Source organism: Rhea pennata, chromosome 4, assembly GCF_028389875.1.
Source record: "Rhea pennata isolate bPtePen1 chromosome 4, bPtePen1.pri, whole genome shotgun sequence".
NCBI lineage: Eukaryota > Metazoa > Chordata > Aves > Rheiformes > Rheidae > Rhea > Rhea pennata.
The window spans coordinates 64896669-64912476 of record NC_084666.1 but is presented as its reverse complement, the minus strand read 5'-3'; the positions used below and the strand labels follow the sequence as shown (position 1 = coordinate 64912476).

Sequence of the window (15808 nt, the reverse complement as noted above, 5' to 3'; positions counted from 1 at the left end):
CCCTTTGGTTTGTTTTCTCCTCTGACACAATAAAGTAAGTATTCTAAAGTATTAAGAAGAAAAAAAAAATCAAAGCCTTCTAAAGTTAGTAAGCGTATAACTGCTCTCTGTTGACTTGTTTTAAAATTGACTAGATGGTGTTTAACTTTTGGCCAGTTTCATCTTTAGGTAATGAAGACTGCCCTTCCTGTTAGGAATCTCTTGTTGCTGTGGATGCTGCAAGAATGTAAATTGTTGTGGTTTTGTATTTGCTAACATTTTGAATCTAAAGCCTTGGCCCTTTTAGGAAATACGTAGTTCATAGCATATCAACCCAGGCTTGAGTTATATTTTAAGGACTTTCTTTTTTTTTCTTCCTAAGTTTACAGGATTAGAAAACATAATAGCTTGCTCCTATGCACATACTGCCAGATTGTATTCTTAGTTTCATCCTACACATAGCTTGCTTTTCTGATAAGGCACACAGAAGATATATGCATGTCTAAAGGTTGTGTACATGTAAAATGGAAGTATTTATGTGAAAACATGGAAGAAACACTAAATTTCTGTAGTATTTACAATGGTTTGAAGAGAGAAATGTTCTGAGGAATATAGTAGAAAAAATAAAACGAAACATAATGTGCTTTTCTATTCCAGTAAACCAGAAGTGTAGTTTTCTGAATACCTTTCTTTAGGCTACAGAAATTACTGTTTTGCTTAAAATGTGGTCAAATATGTAAGGACTGCTTCTATTTTCCATCTGTTTTTAAATGTGGATTGAACTGGTCTTTTTTTCCCCCCCCAGCCATCAATTCAAAGAAATTTTATCTTACAAGGTATGTAAAAGGTACTGCTGTGGGGTGGGAGTGGGGGGCTGATGTGCCTTTTCCTGCCTTTCACTGGATCCTCTTGTCAAATATCAGCGTTTATCTTTTGATTGTGAGAGGGAGCATGCTTTACATGTGGTGGTGATTAGCAGTGCAGATGTCCCTGTGTTGCTTTCTCTCCACTATCCCCTTTTAAAGACCTTTTTTCTTCAATAAAATAAAATAATTTTTTTGTAGAGTATAAATGAGCTACTGCTAAGATATTATTAAGATAGAAGTGTTATTTCAACAAGTAAAAGTTAATAATTCCAGGTTACTAATTATTTTATTTAACTCTTAAATATATTGATGTTTATACCATGTAATTGTGGAATTATTGCTTCTAGGGATCTTACTTTCTGATAAACACCAGATTTCTCCTTCTAATTTATGGCCAGAAGATTAGACATTATGAGTAGGAAGAAATAATACTCTTCAGCAAGAATGTTTTACAGTATAGTGTTTAAAACTTCATTCAGAAGGATTTAAAAAAAAACCAAGTGTGTCTGATCTAGCATGAGATTAGAACAACACATAGTTATCCTGTAACCAACTTTTGTTAGCAGCTTTTGTTCAATAGTTAGTTCACACAGAGACAGAAAGATTTTTATTGTCTTAAAATTGCTTTTGTGTATTTCTTAGGATAGTTCTTGTGTCTTTTCTAAGGGTCCTTGTGGTTTTGTGTTTAGAGATTTGAACTAGAGATGCCATCATTTTTGGTTTTGTCCCCTTAAATTCTTCAGCATAATTTTAGTTCACATGATAGTGCACATAACATAAATCCAAAACCTTATCTGATACTTGGAAAACCAGTATTTCTCAAGTTTGTATCTTGTTGATGGACAGAAACTATAGGTGTGGTTCATGACTTTGAGCAGTTGGGGAGCCGGGATCTAGGTAGAGATAGAAGTGGGAGAAAGAAGCAAGGAAAAATGTAGAACTGGCAGAAGGAAGATAACAGATGGGGAGTGAAAAAGGACAGGAGCAGAAAAGTGGCCAGGAGACAAGTAGTGCAGATCCCTAAAGCTGTATCTGGTATTTATAACTAGTCAGTGAAGAGTAACCAGTTCAGAGATTTGAAGGTTAGATACAGTTAATGTGGCAAAGGAAGAAAATGTTTGCATTAGAGAGAAGCAAGGGGGTAGGAACTTTACTAAGAACTGGTAAAATCAGGGACTGGGGTCTCGGTGGTTAGACTTTTGAAAAGCCTATGAATTCTGGAAGTATGATGCAGAATAATCTTGTATTGCAAAAATGTGCAGGAAAGACAGTGTTTGTAGTCTCCAAATGGTTTGTGGAACGGTGAGTGTAGCAAAGATGCTGTATGTAGCAGAAAAGTGGAGATTATCCCTTTTGATCATGAAGTAACAGGGCGTCTCTTAAAAATTTAGGAAATTTTCAACCACTTCATAAGAGAAAGTTCAGTTATTTGGTAGTGCACTAATCTTATCTTCATGATAATCAGGTTTATGTACAGTTTATTAATTTACGTGGAAATAAATTTGCATAGATTGAGATGTTAAAAAATCCACAGTGGATTTGTACCTGCCTTTAATTTTTTTCTTAATTAACATTTCTTTCAGCGTGGCTGAAATCAAGAACCCAAGTTCGTGTTCAGAAGTTTATTAACTAACATACTAGTAAATGTAGATTTGTTGACAGTACAGAAGGACAAGGTAACATGTACAAAATCAAGGAAACCTAGTTTAGGATAGTGTATGTAATTTTAATAAAAGTCAGTGAAGATTTTCTTTCTTTAAATCTGTTAATCCATGGAGGTTTAAATTACAGCACTTACCCCCACAATAGAAGTTCCAGCATCTCTTTAGTTGTGTTGCAGAAGAGCCTAGGGGACAAACAATGCTAAAAATATTGCTTCTCTTAACAATGTAAGAGAATATACAAATACACCTTAGGCAGGGATAGTGCCCCAGATAATCCTAGATATGAATAACTTTGGTTATACTGCTAGCTGTATGTGTTTTTTGTATTTCATATTAATAAATGGTTAAAGGTTATTGGCTAGCATCCAAAGCTGCCATGTGTTAACCAGACACTATCTGTGTCCTTCTCCCCTCCCCACCCAGTTTCCATTTTGAACTCATTTCTCTTATCTTCCATTTCAGTGAGATCCAAAAAGACATCTAGAAGTTTGGCAATTCCAAAACTTCTTTTTTTTTTTTTTTTAATGAGAAAATTATACTGTAATTCATTAGTTTATAGCTGCAAAGAATAAGGCTTATGGTAGCTATAGATTTTTACCATGATACACTTAGACACTCTACTTGCTTTGCTCCCTGTAGGAGAATTAGAAAGCGGAAATCAATTACTTTGGAAATACAATTTGAAAATTTAATAGAATTCGAGAGTTTTGGAGAAAGCGAATTAACTGTTTATCCACACACACATTCTGAAAAGTTTATAATTATAACCTTTACTATTTTAGAAATGTTATTATCCTCATTTCTGCCAACAGTGAGTGTGACAATTTACTGATTGTGTCATGGGAAAATGATGTAGTCATAAGTCAGACTTTAACTTTTCAGATTGTGCCTGTAGAAAGCCAAGGCATTTTTGTGTGTTCCAGAGTCAATACAGATTTTCAGGTTGGGTGGCAAGGCCCCCCTTGGCCCTGGTCTAGTCTGACAAGCCGAGAGCTTGGTGTTGCAAAGAGTTGGCTAGATACCTCAGGCTGATGGAGAGTTCTGTGCTAACTTGTCTCTTCTTCCTCTCCAAAAACCAGTCTATCCCAGCCCCCCTTTTTTTCCCCAGCCTGCCTAACAGCAGCCACATTGCCTCTGGCTTCCCTTTCCTGCAGTAGTCACTCTAGATTTAGTGTTTTGGGAGTCTTCTGTACTATACAAATAACTATGTTTAAATTACACTGAGCAAAACATATGCTGAGTCCTAAACATATTATAGCATGTTCTTGTTTTGCTTGCATGTTTATTATAAAGCTGTGAGCCAAAAACCCTTGCCGAAATTAGCTGTATTAGGGAAGAAACGTCCCTGTCTTAAGATATTGTATAGTCATTTGAATCAGTAATATTTGAGTTTCAAATAGCAAGAATATTTTATTTTAATTAAAAAGGTACAATATATGAGCAAACTTCTTTGTAATTGAATGCCTAGAAAATTTATGGATTGGATGGCAGGAGCTGTGGAAGGAGCTACCATCTCAAATAGCTGAAATTGCTGTCTCTTCTTCTGTTACAAGAACTAATCCTTTAAAATCATCATTGTATATTAGACAAGAATCAAAGGACATTTTTCTTTTGATATGAGACACAAACTTGTTTTGCAAAACTCTGGAAGCTTTCTACATTACATAGCAGAGATTTTTTTTGTTATTGTCTGTTTCTCTTTTCTCCTTACCGGAGACTTGGGGAAGTTGTACAGTTCTCAAATGGTTGTGTTTAATCTGTCTTCATGCTTAATATTGCAACTGTTCCAAACAGCACCGTTGTCGTTACAGCAGCAGTTCCTTTGTTATAGCTTCAAGGCTTTTTTCCTCACCATCTGGTTAACTCGCCTTTCTTAGGTTGGCTTATCTTTGAGAAATCATTTGGGTAGCATAGGCAGCATTTTGTGATGTGAGGATAGCATTGTGGGCTGCTTCTGCAGTGCTCAAGGCAAGAAGAAAGGGGAATGCTAAACCTTCACTGCACCATACTTCTGGGCAGTAAAGAAGGAAGAAATCAACAGTACGTGTCTCGGAAGCCTTGCACAAGCTCTAAGTCAAAGAGGGATAATTTGGAAGTGATTTATGTTCATTTTGAGGCAGGAAATGTTCCCTCCCATCCACAGCCAAATATTTTTTTTTTGACTCATCTTATAGGTTGATCCTGGATTGATTTAGCAGAGTAGAGGAAGTTTTTCACAAGGTGATTCTTCCTGGATTCTGAATAACTGCTAAAGAGAAATAGCCTGTAAATAAAATTGCCTATTTAAGAATTCTATATTGACTGGATAATTAACGCAGACATACTAGCCCAGTGATAACTGTACTAGAAGAAGGCTATGTTGCTCATCAGTAATTGAAGGAAAAATCAGTCTGCAGTATGCCTCTGAAGAATGCTATCTTGTATAGTTTGCATCCAGCTCCACTGCTGTGGGGAATTGGAAGAATTTGAGCCAGGAACAAATACTGTGAGTAGAAATGTGGAATTGATTATAAACACTAAATTTACACACACTTTCTTGCTTAAGCAAAAGCAGCATGCAAATTAGGATTTGCACACAGGTAATTTTTCTAGAAATGTATTCAACTGATAGCATTTTTTGTATTGAAGTGCTTAATCAGACCTTTCTTATGCTGTTTGGAAGAGTGGAATGATATGGGATCAGATTTCTTTACTTTTTTTTCTAGGAGCACATGATTCTTTGCAGATTTGCAGATCAGACAGCTGTTCAGCTTCCACCTGAACGCCGACTAATAGGTATGAATTTTTGCAGAGCAGCTGTTGTGTAGACTATGTGTAACAATGTGCTTACCTTCTTTTATAAAGGAAGAAAGAGTACATTTATCAGCACAGCATTAAGTTACTGTCTTCTTGTTATACTTAGAAAAATTTGAGTCTTTTCAGGTTTTTCCCCTTACTCTTGCCCACTATGGTAATTGATACTGTCTTCTCCCTTCAGATTTTTTCAGTATGGGCTAGAGGATGTAATTTTGCATTTTAGTGATTTTTACTGCACCTCTGCACCTGTCCTTTTTCCCAGCGTTCCCTGAAAAGACTGAAGTTTTTTATAAGGTTCAGTAGAGCCTTGCTGTTGCCAGTCTATCTTGCACTAAAAGCACACATTAATTATAGTAGTGGTTTTCAGTGTGCTCCCTTTACCATGCTTGTAGTCATTGATGATAGCTCACTTAGGCAAACATCTAGTGCCAGGTGGAAACAATCAGGCTAAATAACAGAGGTAGGGCTAGCCTCAGTAGAGCTAGGCTTAAGAACACACAAACCTGTACAGCCCATCTCATTATTAGAAGCACAATTAAAAAAATCCTAGAAGGTTTTACGTTTCTTTTGTTGTTCTTTTTTTAACAATGAAGAATAATTGTAATCTGAGGAGTTTGCTCAGAAGTTTGGCTTTCTCCTTACCTCATATACCAGCCTTCCCTTGGGCAAAGACCAGTTTTTTCATAGCTAAAATAGTGCATGTTTCAGTTCTCACCTTTCAGCAGTCTGTTCTGTTTCAGGTGTGTACATTGTTACAGTTTTGGGTAGGAGCAGCTGTCTACTGTTAGGTCACTTCCATACAATTAGTGGCCAAGGCAAGTTCATCACTCAGATTTCATTTACTTAATCAGATGTCAACAATTTTTGAGAAAAATAACATGCAAGAAGACATCATAAATGTAGAGGGAATTTCATTACTCAGAAGGACAGCAAAATGCTAACATTTCAAATATTTAATCCTCACAAAAACATTATAAGTAATTTCACCTCTTACTGTCTTGAATATTTTTGCAATTTTTAAAAATTCTGATGACATAGAAATCAATAAAAACATAAGAACAGAAAATTTGGAATAAGCAAACAAAGCAATTTATTCATTATGTGCAAGATTCTAGTATGCTTTGACTTATTAAAGGGCAGAATATGCTTTTGTTTAGTATTAATGTTCTGATGGAAGCTATAAACTAGCTTCCAGGTTAGAAAAGAAAGAGAGGGAAGAGGCTGGGAACACTCAGGATGTAACTGCGTTTTTGGCTTTCAGAAAACAAAAGGTTTGTCAAAGCTGTAGGAGCAAATAGTCATAATGCTTTTAAAAAGCTTCATTTGAAAAATTCCAAATATTTCCTATACTTATTGCACAGAAAGAAAATAATACAGATTCTGAGATAACTATTTTATAATAAATTTGTCAGCTTTTGCTATCATCACAGTATTTGGAATAAAAAAAATTGACAGTGTTTCTGTTACCAGTGTATCACCGCAAATTGTCTCCTGCTGCTTGCAGGTAAACTGAAAATTGGAAAAGGACCCAACAACTTTTCTGAAAGATTGCAACTGTTATCTTTATCTCTGAAACTTTGAAAAAGTTGAAATTGAAAAGCAAATTTGCTTCACAAATTTCACTTTCATGTTTTTTTGCATGACAAAAATAAATAAATAAATAGATAAATCTTAATCCTCTTCCTATTCCACAGGAAACATCATTGGCTTCTCTGCTTTAAAGACTTTTTTTTAGTTTCATATATTAATTTTGTTTTAGTGAAGACTATTCCCATTCCAGGTTTCTGTTTCAGCTTTGAAATTGGTTTTACAGGAGTCTTGTTGGAGTAGTTTAAGTTTTGCTTTCAAATAATTAGAGTAAAGGTTGACTCAGACTAGTATTACAGCCATGGTGAGGTTTTGTTTATTTACTTTTGTGCAGTGCATGATCATTTATTGAGAAACTTCTGTAGATTTCATTTAATGAAAATATTCCCTGAACAGCTGGACACATTTTTTAATTGTAGATGGTCAAAAATTACTTGTTCTGTTTCCTTTTCAACTTTTTAGGATTAATAAAGTGTATTTTAGCAATTACCCACAGACCTTTTTGTTTCATTACCTGTAAGGCTCACTATATTCCAAATACACAGCACACAAGCTATGACTTTGTCATAGCTGAAACAGCAAAAATTTCAAAGGAGTTGTATCACCAATTTCTGTATTTCTGTGAATAGAAAAATACAAAATTGTACCCACTTCCACTACACAGAATAATTCCCTATTAAATTTATAAAGTTATGTTTACACTGCACACCTCTGTTTTATCTACCATATGCAGTAGTGGGACTTAATTGTAATTATGCTCAGTGCTTTCATGAATATCATCACTCCAGCCCACCTAACATATTCTGTGTTGAGTGTACTCTGAATAATAGTGTTAATACTATCAGTGACACTTGTGCATACATGCCTTTTTGTTCAACCAATCACAAAAGATAATTTTCTCTGAAAGGGCAAAAAATAGATTGAAATGCGTACTGTATTTAACAGTGATGTGCATCAGCTGTACTGAAGATACTAAGGGGAATATATTTGTGCTATCTACCATAAACTTCTGCAGAGCGCCTAACAGATTCATACTAGAGTGCATAATGATGGGTATTCAAGTTCCTTACATATTGAAGGGAGAGAAGCAAGCAATTCCAGAGGGTAGTTGAGGATACCTGACTTACTTTGTTTACCATCAGGATACGAATACTCCTGTGTCTCCCCTTTATCTGTGACTCCATATGTATTAAATGGTGTTGTCAAGAAAGAAAAAAGAGATGGGAACATAAACTTTGTCTTTTTGAAGCAGGAGTGATCATGATAGATTTTTAAGTAGGTCAGTTATTTTTGTATTACTTGCTGATATCTTTTCCTGACACTGAATATTGAAATGCACATTTCTGCTACGTGTTTCTATGTTTTTAGGCTTTTTATGCTCTCCTTTTGCTCTCATTTTAGGGAAGCAATGTATGGGGCTTGTGGATCTGGATCGGGCATGGGCTGCAGAAGGAAGAAATTACTCTGTCCAAGTAATATCTATGGAGCCAGAAAGTTGTTCCCCAAAGAACAATATGCTTGTGGGCACTCCTACTTAGACTGTGAAACTCTCATTTAATTTGAAGTTGAACATAAATCCTCGGTGCATAATGACATCCAGCAGATATGAGCAGAGCTGGGAGCCAGACATCATGCATCTTGAACTCATTGTGTTTGGAAAAAGGAAGCAGCAGGAAAAGTCTTAGAAAGTGCACTGCCTGCAAAGCATCACAAATTGTACTTGTAACATGTCATTGAGCAGCTTTTGGTCCTCTTACTGAGAAGTTTCTCAATCTGATACCTGTCCATGGAATTACATCCACCAGCAAAAGTTCAGAAGAGAGTTGATTTCATTGAAGGGAAAGCGATTTCCTTTTCAGTAAAGCTGTCTTGGCTGCTTCAAAATTTCATTCATGTTCAAAACAGCATTTGTGCCCACAGGCAGAGCATTTATCTGCCAATGATGCAGATCAACAGAGAAACTGAAAAGATCAAATTTATGATGTTACTAAGGGCAGGCTGTGCAACAGGTGGTGGCTTGACTTTGATAAAGAATTCCGTGCTTCTGTAGCAAGATTGTTTTTAATAAAGTTTGCAGAAATACTGCTTGTAGAAAAATGTATTCTAATTTATCAATCCCTAAGAAAAGCCTTTTAAAATCAACTTTAAATATGATGCAGGAGTTCTGTGATCGGGCATTTGAAAGTGTGTGTAGTTAAAGAAAGCAGAACCTAATTTATCCATTACCAGACAACAGGAAGTGGTGAAGATATCAGCAAACTGCTACTTCATTGCCACCTCTACTAGTTGAAGTGTATTGCTTCCCATTCTTAGGAAACTCACTGACGAAACCAATATTTACATCATTTTAATTTATTTTCATATTTGGTTTAAAATTTGAAAAAAGTTGCAGTTGTGGAACTATATGAAAAGATCAACCACAGATGTGCTACAGTAAAATGGAAATATATGTTCTGTGCTCTGATTAGAGGACACTTTTCTACTCTAATTTTAAATCATTTGTAGACACTATCACAGAAGAAAGTGAATTTTTTCCTGCATGTTTGAGTTCAGTACGTTTATGTATTCTTCATGGATTACCTTAAATATATTCAAAGTCTCATCAGTGTGAACATATCTTCAGTGAATGTTTCAAACAGACCTACAGGACAGCAAAAGATGTTGGAGAGAAAAGGGACCTTGAAATATTTTATTCCTTAGAAAATATATATCTCTAAAAGATCTAAATTTGGGGGGTTTTATGTGATGTCTGAAGGAAGCTGCATGCTATTTTATCTGGAAGCACAAAGGTATGCAAGCAGGTATGATTTCAGAGCTTTAGGCTGAGTTCTTGAGTAGATAATGTTGTAATATCTTTTGTGAAACTCTTTTTAGTCGTAGGAGTTGGGGACTGGAAGAATGTAGATTGAATATAAAATATGTGGCAGCACCAGTTGCTTCTATGCTTTTCTCTCATTTTCACTCACCCAAAGAGAACTTAATTTTAAGATAGCTGTTTCTCAAGTCTGAACATTATTCCACTTAATTTATTTTGGGACTCCTGGTGTTAAATCTGGAAGAGAAAATGTCTGTTCACTAACTTCTTGTGTTGAAGTAAGAAGTCAAGGCACCTGGTGCAAACTTCTTTGTTCTTCATGGTAAGGTGTTTCACAAGGCTCTGCTCCAAGATAGTAATGTGTTGGTTTTAAATTTACAGATGTTGAATATTTTACATGTTCTAATATTGTACAATATTAGTTAGCTTTCAGTACATCAAGAATCTGTACTGTTACGTACATCAAAATTTCTGCAATATCTGACTAGCCTATTGTTTTTGAATCTACCAGAAGATAGAGAAGGGGGAATGCATTTGCGATGTGCCATGGGGAGCATGAGTGTCACTGAATAAAAGATAAATGTTGGGGGTTTTTTAATAGGAAGAGACAGTTTTCTTTGAAACAGAGGTGGAATCTCATTTGAACAAGTGCCCAGAGGTTATTAGATACTTGGCACAATCAAAAGAAGTGACTAAAATCCTACAAGAATCCAAATACCATCTCTGATTTTGGCAGTTTTTTGGGTCATTTTTTAAGTACTTGTTTTCATGTTAATGGGGCAGTTTCGTATAGATGTGCCTATTCCTGACTTAAATTATTTTATTTTCTGAATGCAGACAGGAAAAATCCCACAGATGCAACAAAAATCTCTCCAGTGTAGAACCAGGCTTTACAGGAAGAAAACGTTTTGCAGAAGCAATGGAAAGACACAGCAGACTCTAGTCTGGTATTTATATGTGTATTGGCATTCAGTTTTCTTGGATGGTCCAAACTATGGAAAACAGTTTTGTGACAGGTTACTTCATAGGTCATGGGTATTCTGGTGATATTTTGCTGTATCTATCGCCCTGAAACCTTACAGGATGGTGAGACTGCATCCCATTCCTAACACAGCTTTTTGACCTGGTCACTATCAGTGTCAATGGGCTTGTGTTCTTTTCCTCTCAGGAGTATAGAGCCTTTCTCATAGTTAAGGATGGAGTTACCTTACTATGAATAGTAAAGTCTGAACTATACTTGGAGGTGAACTGATGTTTTATTTTTTGAAAACTGAAGGGAAACATGAAAAAAAGCATAAACAGTCTATTTTTAACAGCTAACTATGACAGACTTATTACCAATTAAATTGCCATTCTGTGCTATGTACTTTGCTCTAGAAACGTGAATTCAATTATATAAATGTTTAGATATGTTATTTTGTTAATGCATAAATGGTATGGAATGAATAGGACCAAGAATTTTGTAAGCAAGGTGACTGGACGTTGTGATCCCGGTAAGTGAACAACGGTGGGTTTGCTCTCAGCAGCTTGTTATGCAAAGAACTAGCTTGAATGTACAAGATGCAGGCCTGGATACTGTTGGTCTTTCTCAAGTGTCGGACCCCGCTGCGACTATGTGGGTGCGTAGGGCGAACAAAACGTTGTCCTAACTTAGTCACAATCTCCGTTGTCTTGCCAGTCTGACTTAATGTTACCCTTGTAGCCAGTAATGCTGGAAATACTAAGTTTATAACAAGGAACAGATGACCAAACTGAACCGAGTTCGTCTATATGTTAAAGATAGTTATCTGTGGGTGCATGTATCTTTGTTTTCCCTTATTTCTTTTCATCCTTGTCACGTTAATTATCTGGTTCTTCAGTGAGGACCTTTCAAGAGGTGTTAGTGTTGCCATATTTAGGCATAGGTAGTAATATAAAAAGGGCATTCCTAGGTTTGAACATTGTGCCCCCTGAGTTTTTCTGTGGCTTAATCTTAACAAGAAACGTGGAGGCAGTGTAAGTATTATTCTGTTAAACCAATCAATCAATTTATGAAAGTTGCACATACTGTCAAAATCCTCCATTGATTATTCGTACAATGATGCATGCAAAATGATTCATTCGAAGGGCTGCAATACATTAGGGATCAGTGCTTCCTGTTTCTGATTAGTGCTTGACTTTTCAGTTCTGATAGATCTCTCCTTTCTAAAGCGACTATTAATTAGCGGAAATGTCTTTTTATTTGCTGCTTCCCTAAGTGCCATACCATTATAATGCAATGATGTGTCTTATAATAAGAAGTTGATGCTGTCCAGGATGTCAAGTGCACAAGTGTGTACATGTGTAAATTTATGGGCTTAAGTGGTCTGCATTGCAATGGCCAAAGCTGATTTTATAATGGGTTTATATGTGTGTTAGCTTGGCTAGGCACTATCAGTGTCCGCTATTTTCAGTCAAGATTTTGCTTTAGGATTAGTAATTTACCCTGCCCATGATTATCATTCCTAACTTTTTTTGAAAAAAGAGTATTGAACTAGAAGATCATTACTTAAAAATATGTAACTGAACAGCTGAAGTGAAGGTTTTAGAATTATCCTAGTGCTTAGTTGCTTAGTTATCAGCAGAAGAGCAGAATTCAAAATTTTTTTTTAAACGTATCAAACTACTACTGATGTTTTTGTCGAGGAGCATTTGCCTGGTATACCATCAGGCTCCTATTGTACAGTCTCAGCCTGAGTTCCTGTAGTTCCATTTTATTGCTGCTTTTGCTTTTTTAAAAAAAGGAAAAACTAGATATGGTACATATACCTGTTTACATACCTAATTTGAAAAGTTGTATTTATTTGCGTCTTTAATAAAGGGAAGCAGACCTCATAACTTTCCGTGTTCAGACTGCCACTTAAACTACCCATCTTTCATGGTTTCAGTTCAGTAGCTAGTCCTTAGCAAGCTTCAGCTCATTACGATTGTCATTAAAAGACATTAGATTTTCTAAATGAATAGTAGATTAAAGTTGTATGCAAGTGTTAAAACTGAAACTGGGTTCATTTTCCTTTTAATTGTAGCTTTTATTTACTCAGAAATTTGATGAAATAATGAAGTGTCCCATTATCCACTTCTGTCCTCAGAAATATATTTTTTAATGAAGATAACCTGTATTCTTAAAGTTCTCATGATCAGCCTCTTGTATAAGGAAAAGTATTTAGGATAAGGTTATAATAAACTCATAAATAAATGTTTATAAATAAGATAATAATAAATAAACCTTTATAAACCTTTATTAATAAACTTGTAAACCTTTATTAATAAACTAATAAGCCTTTTACTTGGTTTATTTTTGAGCAAAAGTAGAATGGAGTTTTAACTTTGTATGTGTCAAGCAGTATACATCTTAATTTGTAACTCAAAATTATTTCAGACTTAAGTTTTTAAATTTCTCACATACTTTCTTTTTTCAGAGGTGCTAGTGGAGATGCTCTTTTTATGCGGAGTGGGTGATACTATTTGAGGTTTTTTTGTTAACTAATCAATAAGTTAAATTGATTAAATAATTGGTGATTCTAGAGGTTAAAATATTGACTATTGCTATGCTCTTCCCTTTTTAGACTATTTAGACCTGATTGTTGCAGATCTTCTGAAAGTTTGTATAGCACCAACTGTGATGGAGACCTTGAAACAGGTTTGATACTACTAATTCTATTATGAAACTAGTTTTTTAGTTTTTCCATATTACTCAGAAATATGAGTCTTGGAGTTGAAATGCACCTTAAATTAGTCTTGTTTTTGATCACAGTCTGTGAGTAACTTATCTACACTGTTCCTACTTTAGCTCTTATTTCTAGTACATGGCACTGCCCCTGTCTTTGCCTGGTAGCTTGCCTGTGTCGATTCAGCAGTTTTACTGTCATATTCGTTGCAATAAGTTTGTTCATCTTCCTTGAGTGTATTGTTTTCCTTGAGCTTAAAGAGTTAGTGGCATTTAATCAGAATATATGAAGGTTGAAATCGGTACTGAGGATAATGGCAACGTCTCAATGATGTTGAAGGTAGATTTTCATCCATGGGCTTTACGTAGCCGAAACCTGATGCTTAATTATTATTTTTTTCTTTTATCTAGAACCCCTTCTATGTTTGGACTCCGTTGCTGTGGGTATTTGAAGAATTTTAAGATTTATTTTAAGGAGCTTTTGTTTTAAAAACACCTGAGTTAGTGTCAAATGTCAGTAGTAATGTTTGCGTTAAATTGATCTTCTGAGAGGCTATGTAAAAATTAGCTAATAGAATCTGTGTATACAATATTGAAGTCATGACCTCCAGATCAAAAGAGACCAAAAGCTCTTGAAGTGTTTTATATATTCTGGACTTGAGCAGTGGTAGAAATCTTATGCATTCTGTAAGTTGTTGAAATAGACATCCACACAGCAGAAGGGAAAATGGGCATGGAGGGCAGAACTAAACCAAAAAAATATTAACCCAGAATGAGCTGTTTGCACATTCACAGATGTATGAGCAAGATGGGGTCACGGCTTAGGTAACTACTGAAACATAATAATCCAGTGATAGCCCGGAGAGGTGTACCAAGTGTGCCCAAATCAAACAGGACAGGTGCTTGCTATGCAGCCTTCATCCTTTTAGCGCTAAGAAAGCATTACATTACCAGGTCATAAGATGCTGCACCTATATGTGGCACAAAGAAAAGTATAATGTGTTGCAACTCAGTTTTATTGGACATACTGTGAAAATCCTGTAAAAAAAAAATACACTCTTCCTACTGATCAAAATGCATAGAAAAAACACCTACAGAGAACAACCATAACTAGCTCTCAGTTAAAAAGTCTGAAGCTGGAAAATGCTGCTGATGTGATATCATTCGTTTGCCTTTTTAGACCCCTATACACTTCCTCTGCCAGCTGTGGCTTATGTTTAGTTGGCAGCAAGTATACTGGATTGTAGAAATAAATTATTACCCATCATGTTACTCCTGGTCTTGCCTTTCTCTTTTTTCCTTCTCATCCCTTCTTTTCAGTATGTATCGTCTTGAATTGGGTATCCGTTCATCAACACTAGCACCCTATGTGGTTTTTTTTTTTGCAAATTGGTGAGGATTGAGTCAATTATTTTTGAAGCTTGGAAAAAAAAAATCTCTATTTTGTCTGGTTTCAAAATCAGAGTGAAACTATATGAATGGTGAAGTCAAACAGGAGAATCTTATTTATATGAGAACTAAAATAATTTTAATAATCATGTTATAATACATATGGCCATGAAATTTGGAAAAACTACAGCTCGCTAATTGCAGAAGCATTAGAAATAGATACAGCATCCAGAAGAAGAAAAGGTATTTCTGCTTCTTAGCTGTGTTTACTTCCTATGCCGTCACCAAGGTCTAATTTTAGGAATGGCCCTTAGTATGTTGAATGTTAGTTCATCTTAAAATTCTAATACTTAATCAGTCCTAAGTAATTGTTATTTTATCTTTCTAATAATGTGTTATGATAGTTCCCATTTTTCTTTTTCTTTCCTCTCTTGGTGCTAGTTTTCCAGCCCAGATTATTACTTCGAGTGCGTTGGAGTAGCATTCCATTCATATTTTTAATTGTGAACAGGTTTTCTGAGCATAAAATGTCAATTTACAATTGTACACCAATGTACTTAAAGTGCCCTTATTCTAATCTGTCATTTTTACCATTTCTGACATTTTTGTGAGTTTGGTTTCATTTTGGTTGCTTTTGCTGCATTTAATGTTCTAACCTTTGATTCGTCTTTTTGATTCAGTTTTGGAAATTTTAAAAGAAATTATTTTCAAATTTGTTAAGATACAGTAAGTTACCCTACTCTAAACTGTTACTAACTTCACCCTCTATTGGAGTTAAAATACCTTCAATTATAGCAATATAATTTTAAGTTATATTCAAAAGAAATGCAGTCATCCAATAACAGACACAAAAACAAAGGGACATCAACACCAGGAAAGGAAAGAAACAGAGAGTAAAAGGCATATCTAGGCAAAAATAGGAAAATAAATTAATTTTGTGCCACGGGACAGAAAACTCACAGTTAGCTTTCCTTTATCTTGTATCTTGTCTTGATGCCCAACTTGATGTGTTTCCCAGTTTCAGTGT

At 35.3% G+C, this 15808-nt stretch overlaps 1 protein-coding gene across 3 annotated transcripts in view; it reads left to right on the top strand.

The window, feature by feature from the left end:
- The window catches only part of GSTCD (glutathione S-transferase C-terminal domain containing), an 86668-nt gene extending 72004 nt beyond the window's left edge, over window positions 1-14664 (top strand). For 2 of the 3 annotated variants that reach the window (XM_062574149.1, XM_062574148.1), the window contains exons 11-16: window positions 785-815; window positions 5215-5284; window positions 8294-9693; window positions 10545-10654; window positions 13292-13365; window positions 13804-14664. In XM_062574149.1, coding sequence (XP_062430133.1) covers window positions 785-815; window positions 5215-5284; window positions 8294-8430 — 238 coding nt within the window. In that variant the 3' untranslated portion in view covers window positions 8431-9693; window positions 10545-10654; window positions 13292-13365; window positions 13804-14664. The remainder of the gene's footprint in view (window positions 1-784; window positions 816-5214; window positions 5285-8293; window positions 9694-10544; window positions 10655-13291; window positions 13366-13803) is intronic. The other variant, XM_062574147.1, reaches the window with a different exon arrangement.
- Window positions 14665-15808: the final 1144 nt, after the last annotated feature.